The 10,170-nt window shown below is 58.3% G+C and overlaps 1 protein-coding gene across 1 annotated transcript in view; it reads left to right on the top strand.

Moving 5' to 3' along the window:
• Positions 1-293: 293 nt before the first annotated feature.
• Positions 294-10,170, top strand: part of CPT1B (carnitine palmitoyltransferase 1B) — a 33,153-nt gene continuing 23,276 nt past the window's right edge. The window contains 5 exon segments of the mRNA XM_077807462.1: positions 294-434; positions 3,218-3,357; positions 3,758-3,929; positions 4,348-4,374; positions 4,376-4,450. Of these exon segments, the coding sequence (XP_077663588.1) occupies positions 294-434; positions 3,218-3,357; positions 3,758-3,929; positions 4,348-4,374; positions 4,376-4,450 (555 nt within the window).

The following is a 10,170-nucleotide window of genomic DNA, read 5'->3' as shown; positions in this document are numbered from 1 at the left end:
CTCGGGGTCCCCTTCCCTCCGCGCCCTCCAGGGCTGCCTCTTCTGCCCCGGCCCGGGCCCTGGGCTGGGGTCGGGCGCTCCCCGTGGGGCGGGGAGGTCCTGTTTCCCGGGCAGGGGTGGCTGTTGGGTCCTGCTCAGGGGGAAGACGGGGGCAGCGCTGCTTTGTGGGCCGCGTGCAGGGGTGTCAGGAGGAGCCGATGCCGGGGAGAAGGGGGGGCGAGTGCCCATGCTCAGCGGGGACCCCAATGCCTGCTCTCTGCCCCTCCCCCGGCAGGCAGCGCAGGGCCCCCAAGATGGCGGAAGCGCACCAGGCCGTGGCCTTCCAGTTCACGGTGACCCCCGAGGGCGTCGACGTCCGGCTCAGCCGGGAGGCCCTCAAGCAGATCTACCTGTCTGGGGTCGCCGCCTGGAAGAAACGCTTTGCCCGCATCAGGGTGAGCTGGGCCCCAGAGGGTGGTGGTGCTGGGGAGCGCTGGGGGGGTGCCAAGGGGCACTGGGGGGTGCCAAGGGGCAGTGGGATGGGGCTAGGGGGAGTGCCGGGGGGTGCAGTGTGCGTGTGTGGCTGCACTGTTGGGATGGCCGTGCCCAAGGGGTCTGGGGGATGCAGTGCCGGGGGGTAGGTCTGGGAGGGCACTGGGGCGGGGGGCGGTGCTCGAGTGTTGGTGCAGAGGTGGTACTGGGAGCTGTCAGACTGGGGGGTTTGGTGCCTGAGGGTGGTGCTGGGGGCCCCAGGGTGTGTGGCCCCAGAGGGTGGGGGGGCTGGGGGGTGCAGTGCTGGGGTGGTTACAGGGGGCACTGGGAGGGGAGTGTGATGCTGGGGGGTTTTGGAGGGGCCCCGGGGTGTGTGGCCCCAGAGGGTGGGGGGGCTGGGGGGTGCAGTGCTGGGGTGGTTACAGGGGGCACTGGGAGGGGAGTGTGATGCTGGGGGGTTTTGGAGGGGCCCCGGGGTGTGTGGCACCAGAGGGTGGGGAGGCTGGGGGGTGCAGTGCTGGGGTGGTTACAGGGGGCACTGGGAGGGGAGTGTGATGCTGGGGGGTTTTGGAGGGGCCCCGGGGTGTGTGGCACCAGAGGGTGGGGAGGCTGGGGGGTGCAGTGCTGGGGTGGTTACAGGGGGCACTGGGAGGGGAGTGTGATGCTGGGGGGTTTTGGAGGGGCCCCGGGGTGTGTGGCCCCAGAGGATGGGGGGGCTGGGGGGTGCAGTGCTGGGGTGGTTACAGGGGGCACTGGGAGGGGAGTGTGATGCTGGGGGGTTTTGGAGGGGCCCCGGGGTGTGTGGCACCAGAGGATGGGGGGCTGGGGGGTGCAGTGCTGGGGTGGTTACAGGGGGCACTGGGAGGGGAGCGTGATGCTGGGGGGTTTTGGAGGGGCCCCGGGGTGTGTGGCACCAGAGGGTGGGGGAGCTGGGGGGTGCAGTGCTGGGGTGGTTACAGGGGGCACTGGGAGGGGAGTGTGATGCTGGGGGGTTTTGGAGGGGCCCCGGGGTGTGTGGCCCCAGAGGGTGGGGGGGCTGGGGGTGCAGTGCTGGGGTGGTTACAGGGGGCACTGGGAGGGGAGTGTGATGCTGGGGGGTTTTGGAGGGGCCCCGGGGTGTGTGGCACCAGAGGATGGGGGGGCTGGGGGGTGCAGTGCTGGGGTGGTTACAGGGGGCACTGGGAGGGGAGTGTGATGCTGGGGGTTTTGGAGGGGCCCCGGGGTCGGTGGCAGCAGAGGGTGGGGGGGCTGGGGGTGCAGTGCTGGGGTGGTTACAGGGGGCACTGGGAGGGGAGTGTGATGCTGGGGGGTTTTGGAGGGGCCCCGGGGTGTGTGGCAGCAGAGGGTGGGGGGGGCTGGGGGTGCAGTGCTGGGGTGGTTACAGGGGGCACTGGGAGGGGAGTGTGATGCTGGGGGTTTTGGAGGGGCCCCGGGGTGTGTGGCTCCAGAGGATGGGGGGGCTGGGGGGTGCAGTGCTGGGGTGGTTACAGGGGGCACTGGGAGGGGAGTGTGATGCTGGGGGGTTTTGGAGGGGCCCCGGGGTGTGTGGCACCAGAGGGTGGGGGAGCTGGGGGGTGCAGTGCTGGGGTGGTTACAGGGGGCACTGGGAGGGGAGTGTGATGCTGGGGGGTTTTGGAGGGGCCCCGGGGTGTGTGGCCCCAGAGGGTGGGGGGGCTGGGGGGTGCAGTGCTGGGGTGGTTACAGGGGGCACTGGGAGGGGAGTGTGATGCTGGGGGGTTTTGGAGGGGCCCCGGGGTGTGTGGCACCAGAGGATGGGGGGGCTGGGGGGTGCAGTGCTGGGGTGGTTACAGGGGGCACTGGGAGGGGAGTGTGATGCTGGGGGGTTTTGGAGGGGCCCCGGGGTCGGTGGCAGCAGAGGGTGGGGGGGCTGGGGGTGCAGGCTGGGGTGGTTACAGGGGGCACTGGGAGGGGAGTGTGATGCTGGGGGGGTTTGGAGGGGCCCCGGGGTGTGTGGCAGCAGAGGGTGGGGGGGCTGGGGGGTGCAGTGCTGGGGTGGTTACAGGGGGCACTGGGAGGGGAGTGTGATGCTGGGGGGTTTTGGAGGGGCCCCGGGGTGTGTGGCAGCAGAGGGTGGGGGGGCTGGGGGTGCAGTGCTGGGGTGGTTACAGGGGGCACTGGGAGGGGAGTGTGATGCTGGGGGGGTTTGGAGGGGCCCCGGGGTGTGTGGCAGCAGAGGGTGGGGGGGCTGGGGGGTGCAGTGCTGGGGTGGTTACAGGGGGCACTGGGAGGGGAGTGTGATGCTGGGGGGTTTTGGAGGGGCCCCGGGGTGTGTGGCAGCAGAGGGTGGGGGGGCTGGGGGTGCAGTGCTGGGGTGGTTACAGGGTGTGCTGACGGGAGGCCCTGAGGGGTTGTGGTGCTAGTGGGGGGGTGCCACGGGGTGGGGTGGGTGGTGCCATGGCAAAGGGTGGGGCCAGGAGGCACTTGGGGGTGCAGTGCTAGGGGGTCATGGGGGGCACTGGGAGAGGAGTGCGGGGCCAGGGGGGCCCCGGGTTGGGGTTTGCAGTGCCGAAGGTTGGGGCTGGTGGGCACTGGGGGTCTGGGGCGGGGACACTGCCGGGTGTGGGGCCAGCCCCCGCGGGGTCCGTGGCCTCGGGCTGGGGTGCCTTGCAGCGCCGGCGGACAGGGCGGGAGCGGGGAGGCATGCCGGGGGTCACGGGGATGTGCCGGGCGGGCAGCGCCCTGGTGCCCCTGCCCCGCGTGGCCCTGACTCGCGCTCTCCCCCCAGAACAGCGTCCTGACCGGCGTGTACCCCGCCACCCCCTCCAGCTGGCTGGTGGTTGTCATGGCGACGGTGAGCTCCATGTACTGCCGCATTGACCTCTCCATGGGCCTGGTCTGCCACATCAGGCGCTACCTGCCCGGCTGGTGAGTGTCAGCCCCTCCGCCCGCCTGGGCGCCCATCACCGCAGCCTCCGGGCCTCCCAGTCTTTCCGGTCTGTCACTCCCTGGGGCAGCTGGGGCCCAGAGGCGAAGTGGCTGGCCCAGGTCACACAGGGAGTCTGTGCCAGAGCAGGGACTTGAACCCAGGGCTCCCCAGTTCCAGGCCACACTGGAGCCACTGGAACACACTTCCCTTGAAGTCCACTGGGACCCCCCTGCCTTTCCCCTGGTTTCCCACTGGTGCTGCTGCTCCCTTCCCAGCAGCCCCCAGTGATTCCCGGAGCCCCTGGTGCCCCCATGCTGCTCCGCGGTGTGCCTGGGGGAGGCGCCTGCGGGGTGGGGAAGGCTGCCCCGGCACTGAGCTTCCTCTTCTCATTCATGGCAGCCGCTACCTGAGCTTCCAACACCGGACCCTGCTGAGTGCCGCGCTCTTCTCCACGGGGGTCTGGCTCTCGGGGATCCTGCTCTGCCGGCAGTCTCTCAAGCTGCTGCTCTCCTACCACGGCTGGATGTTCGAGCCCCATGGCAAGATGAGCCGGAGCACCAGGGTCTGGGTGGTGAGTGTGCCAGGGCAGCCCATTGCTGGGCATGCGTGCGACAGGGAGGTCAGCGGTATATCTGCGTGGCGCAGAGGTGGAAGTAAGCCGGTCCAGTCTGGCATACCGGCCCGGCCCGGCTTCCGCAGGCTGGCGATTTAAAGGGCCTGGGGTGCCTTGCAGGGGCTGGAGCCCCGGTATTTAAAGGCCCCGCCTCTTCCGGTTGAGGCCATTGCCCCCTGCTCAGGACTCTGGCGTACCGGTAAGTCCTTTAAGTTCCTTTCACCCCTGGCGGTGGTGGGAGGTGGTTCATGGCTGTGGAGCGGGGTACAAGGCTCTGTGTGTGTGTGTTGGGGTGGTATGGTTAATAATGCACCAGGCAGAGTGTGGGGGCTCAGTCCCCTTCTCCTTCACTCCAGCCTCTTCCTTTGCTTTTCAGGCTCTAGTGAAGGTGATGTCTGGCCGCAAAGCCCATGCTCTACAGCTTCCAGACTTCTCTGCCCAAGCTGCCAGTTCCCAGCGTGGAGGCCACAATCCACAGGGTAAGAGGGGGCACGATCTTACTTAGTGACTCGTCTCACCACCGTCCTGTGACAGTGAGTGGACTCAAATGGACTCATGATTAAGGTTAAGATTTTGACATTGGTATTTTGAGTAAAAGTCACAGACAGGTCATGGGCAATAAACAATAAATCATGGAAGCCCGAGCCCCGCTGCCCGGGGCAGAAGCAGCAGCCCATGCCCCACCGCCTGGGACAGCAGCCGCAGCCTGAGTCCCGCCGCCCGGAGCTGACCATTTGCCTTTCCTTGTATCTGTTATATCTCAGTGTTCCCAACTGCCCCTTGTAGTTCTCTTGTGGTACAGCCAGTCCCATACCTGCCTTTTCTAAGAGCAGCACCTGCTGGCACTGGATGGCAGATGATGGCCACTTCCCCAGCGAAATGGAATGCTAATCTGTATTCTATTGTTCAGCCCCTTAGTGGCACTGTGTGTAAAACACCCTACTGAAATGACCTCTGCCGTACCTGGCAGCTTATTAAAGGATCTTATGCTGAACACATCTGGTGCATATAAGCCATAGAATCATAGAATCATAGAATATCAGGGTTGGAAGGGACCTCAGGAGGTCATTTAGTCCAACCCCCTGCTCAAAGCAGGACCAATCCCCAATTAAATTATCCCAGCCAGGGCTTTGTCAAGCCTGACCTTAAAAACCTCTAAGGAAGGAGATTCTACCACCTCCCTAGGTAACCCATTCCAGTGTTTCACCACCCTCCTAGTGAAAAAGTTTTTCCTAATATCCAACCTAAACCTCCCCCACTGCAACTTGAGACCATTACTCCTTGTCCTGTCCTCTTCTACCACTGAGAATAGTCTAGAACCATCCTCTCTGGAACCACCTCTCAGGGAGTTGAAAGTAGTTATCAAATCCCCCCTCATTCTTCTCTTCTGCAGACTAAACAATCCCAGCTCCCTCAGCCTCTCCTCATAAGTCATGTGTTCCAGACCCCTAATCATTTTTGTTGCCCTTCGCTGGACTCTCTCCAATTTATCCACATCCTTCTTGTAGTATGGGGCCCAAAACTGGACACAGTACTCCAGATGAGGCCTCACCAATGTCGAATAGAGGGGGACAATCACGTCCCTTGATCTGCTCGCTATGCCCCTACTTATACATCCCAAAATGCCATTGGCCTTCTTGGCAACAAGGGCACACTGCTGACTCATATCCAGCTTCTCGTCCACTGTAACCCCTAGGTCCTTTTCCGCAGAACTGCTGCCTAGCCATTCGGTCCCTAGTCTGTAGCGGTGCATTGGGTTCTTCCGTCCTAAGTGCAGGAACCTGCACTTATCCTTATTGAACCTCATCAGATTTCTTTTGGCCCAATCCTCCAATTTGTCTAGGTCCCTCTGTATCCTATCCCTGCCCTCCAGCGTATCTACCACTCCTCCCAGTTTAGTATCATCCGCAAATTTGCTGAGAGTGCAATCCACGCCATCCTCCAGATCATTTATGAAGATATTGAACAAAACCGGCCCCAGGACCCAGTCTATAGCTGGTACAGAAGTACATGACATGGTGTCAGGAGTAAACTAAGAACAGAAACAGAAGGAACCAAGTAACAAAGGTTGCAGGATTGCATCAACATACCACCCTTCATTGCCCCAGAGAACTTCAGCTTTGACAAACCTTCCCAGTGGACAGAATGCAAACAGTAGTTTGCAAGACTTCAGACTGCAAACAAACTCACAAAGAAGGTCTTCTGAACTTGGGCCAGTTTACCACAGAAATAACATACACTCTGAATACATAGCTTTTGATCAAAGGACCACCGACCAACAGCCTTCTCAGCTGCAGTGTGGCACCAGGATGGACCTAGTGAGAAAAGTGGAGGAACTCAATGGAATATTTGGTGATATTGGACTTCTGAAAGGAGATCCAGTACAAATCACCTTAAGACATGATGCTGAACCATACAGTGCACATACACCTTGAAGGATTCCTATCCCCGTATTTCATACAGTGGAAACTGAGTTAAAGAGAATAGAGCGGATGGGCATAATTGAGGAAATCTCTGAGCCAATAGCACGGTGTGCCCCAACGGCACCAGTTATAAAGAAACATGGAAAAATCCGAATCTGTGTGGATCTTAAAAGACTTTATGGGAAGAGGAAGGTAAGAGAAAAATAAATCCTCCCACCCCTGGCTGACTTCCTGCCCAAAGTGAAAGGAGCTACAGTATTCTGCAAGCTGCTTGCCTCCAGCAGGTTCCTTTAGCCAAAGAAAGTGCTAAACTGACTGCATTTGTCACACCCTTTGGGAGATTTTGCTTTTGTAGATGACCTTTTGGGATCACCAGTGCGCCTGAAATTTTCCAAAGACTGATGGCAGAACTGTTAATGAACCAAGAGGAGCTGCAGGTTTCATGGATGGTATTCTGATTGATGGATCTTTGAAAACTCTCAACACAGTCCTGGGCCTGATCAGTCAGTCTGGGCTGAAGCAAAACAAGGAAAAATGGTTTCCGCCTCACCCTCCAAATTGAGTGGATCAGTCCTAGCCCTGAGTAAGAGCAATTCAAGAATCGACAGCACCAAGTCACATACCAGAACTGAGACATGTACTGGGGATAGTCAGTTACTTTGGTTGATACCCACAAGTCATTTACACCTGCACCGAACGAACTGTTAAAGTCCAACACACCATGGCTATGGGGCCAAATCAACACATTGCCTTAAAAAGGCAAAGGAAATTATGTCAGCAGCTCCAGTTCTTGAGTTCTGTGATCTGAGCAAACCCACAATGGGGCCAGAGCGGATGCAAGCAGCTGCAGCCTCCGTGGTGTCGTGTTGCAATAACTGGGCTCAGAGTGGAAGCCAGCTGCACTTGGCTCTGGCACACTCACCGAAGCAGACAGTCGATCTGCACAAATTGGCAAGGAGGGCCTGGCAAGCGTGTGGGCTTGTGAGCACTTTTACAGATCCTTGTGCGGCCTGGATTTGTTTACACTGATTGATAACAGACCCTAAACTGCTTGTAAACCTGATCAGGGAAAAGTCCTGGGTCAAGCACCCCTGAGATGCCAGTGTCTATTGCTAAGGTTAATGCGATCCCAATTGCTGGATATGTTCCTGGGAACAATCTGTAAGTAGCGGACACTCCGTCATGGAGCCCGGCATCGCACCCAACTACCCGTGAGCTCGAAGGTGACGTAAAGGCGTATGAGGATGCTGTGGACCAGTGTCAGGAAGGAGACTACTTCAGCTACAAAAACAACCCTGATAGACACACAACTTCAGGACGTTCTAAGGTACACTGGGGCGGCTGCCCGAGTATCTAAAGGGCATTAAGGAAGTGATGAGAGGCTACTTTGAAGTGTGGGAACAAGTAAGTGACTCAAATGGACTCATGATTAAGGTTAAGATTTTGTCACGGGTATTTTGAGTAAAAGTCACAGACAGGTCGTGGGCAATAAACAATAAATCATGGAAGCCTGAGCCCCACTGCCCGGGGGCTGAAGCTGCAGAGGTCACCCAAAACCCGGAATCTGTTACCTGCGTGACCAACTCATAGCCTTGCTCATGGTTAAAGGCAATTGCGTTGTAATTCCAAAGGAAATGAGAGGAGAAACCCTAAACCTTATCTGTGAAGGGCATCACGGATTAACTAAATGCTGTGAATGGGCCAAGCAGTCAGCGTGGTGGCTGGCATCAGCTAGGACATAAAGTATCTGCATGTGAACCTTGCAGAACTAACAGACCATCACAACACAAAGAAATGAATAACAACAACCCTATCAGACAACCTGGGAAGAACAAGCTGCAGATTTATGGGACATCATGACCTCATCTTCTTAGACTATTTTTCCAGGTGTACATGTAACAGCGACAGACCCCAGTCGTCGATGGGCAGGATTGAACCTGGGACCTTGGGAGCTCAGTGCATGAGCCTCTGCTGCATGAGCTAAAAGCCGTATGGCTGCTCGCTCTCTCTCTCTCTCTCTCTCTCTCTCTCTCTCTCTCTCGTCCTCTCAGTGCCACTAGATGGGACAAGGAAGCACCACACCCAGGAGGTGTGTGGGTTACAGTTGGCAATAACGAACTTGAAAGACATGACATCAACGTCACGAAGTGTTATAGAGAAAGTGATGTGCACTTTTGCTCACTTTGGCATTCCAGAACAAACAGCGACAGACAATGGACCACAATTCACTGCAGCAGAATTAAGTCCTTTTGAACAAAATATGATTGTGATCATATTACTGGCAGCCCACATTACCCACAAGCGAATGGAGAGGCAGAGAGAGCTGTCCAGCTGTTGTAACGAAAAAGAATTCAGCGCCCAGATCGTACGGGATTGCGACCGACAGTGGAGAGTTCAACAGAAACCATTGACATCTGCAATTCGATCCTCAGAACAATGAGCAGAACAAGAAGAGGACGACTCCACAACGCCAAGCTGACCAAAGCCCATCCTTGTAACTAAAGGACAGCCTGACGACCAAGTTGTTACACATTCGGCTATGTAATTAGCAAACCAGGACGATTCAGGACACAGACTGATCCATACTGAACTTGAAAGCCACAGATTGTCCATGGCAGGAATGGAGCATTTAAAGAGGGCGATGTGATGAAAGGCGAAACTGTCTGAGCCGGTTCAGCCGCCAGGTGGTGCAGTCAGACCGGAGAGTTCTGGGCGCCGGGGATGGAGGCTGTGCCCAGCCGGACGCTGACCCGAGTGTTACGATTGTAACCCTTCTGCCCGTCAGAGTTGGCAGCAACAAGGCGGGTTCAGTATCTAGGGTTCCATTCCAATAACACAATGCAAAGCCGGCTCGAGCCCCACCCAGTGACCTGGGACAAATACATACCACCCCCGCTGGGCGCCTCCAAGAGGCAATACTTCCCCTCTCGCAAGCACAGAGTCTGAGTGTAGCAAAAAGCCTTTTATAACAGAGAGAAACAAGGTGGCATTATGTTGGGGAAACACCACCAACAGGATTCATGAACACAACCCATGAGCAAAAAACCCACCCCAAGCAAATTGTGGCGTGCCCCTTTCCCTTTGCTTCTTGAGTCCAGCAACCCAAAATCACCCAAAGTCCCAAAAGTCCAATGACCCAGAAGTCTCTGTCCCTGGTCAGGGCAGCCCCAGAGTTCGAAAGTTTATCTGCAGAGTTTTACCTCCCAACCTGGGTGGAGAATTGGGGGGGGAGGTTAAGGGGCACCTTACGTGGTCCAAAGCTGATGGTCCCACCTCTCCATGGGGCCCCGCTCTGCCATGAGCTGCTCCAGGCGTCCGACAAACTGCTCTGCTCCACCAGCCACTCTGCTCATCGTCCCGCAAACTGCAGTGCTCTGCTCTGCCAGCTGTCCCACAAACTGCTCTGCTCCGCAAGCTGCTTTGCTCACTGTCATGGAGTGTGGGGGAGTCCAGGCCCTGCACCCCTCTTCCTGGGATTCACTGAGACTCTCCGCAGCCAGTAAAACAGAAGGTTTATTGGACAACAGGAACACAGTCCAAAACGGAGCTTGTGGGTACAACCAGGACCCCTCAGTCAAGTCCTTCTGGGGGAGCAGGGAGCTTAGACCCCAGCCCTGGGGTTCCTGCGTTCCACCACCCAGCCCCAAACTGAACTAAACCCCCGCAGCAGGCTCTCTCCTGCAGCCTCCGTCCACATTCCCGGGCAGAGGTGTCACCCTCCCCCACCCCCTCCTGGCTCAGGTGACAGGCTCTCAGGTCTCCCATCCCCAGGGCAC

Source organism: Eretmochelys imbricata, chromosome 1 (genome assembly GCF_965152235.1).
Source record: "Eretmochelys imbricata isolate rEreImb1 chromosome 1, rEreImb1.hap1, whole genome shotgun sequence".
Lineage (NCBI taxonomy): Eukaryota > Metazoa > Chordata > Testudines > Cheloniidae > Eretmochelys > Eretmochelys imbricata.
This window is presented reverse-complemented; position numbering and strand designations above follow the sequence as displayed.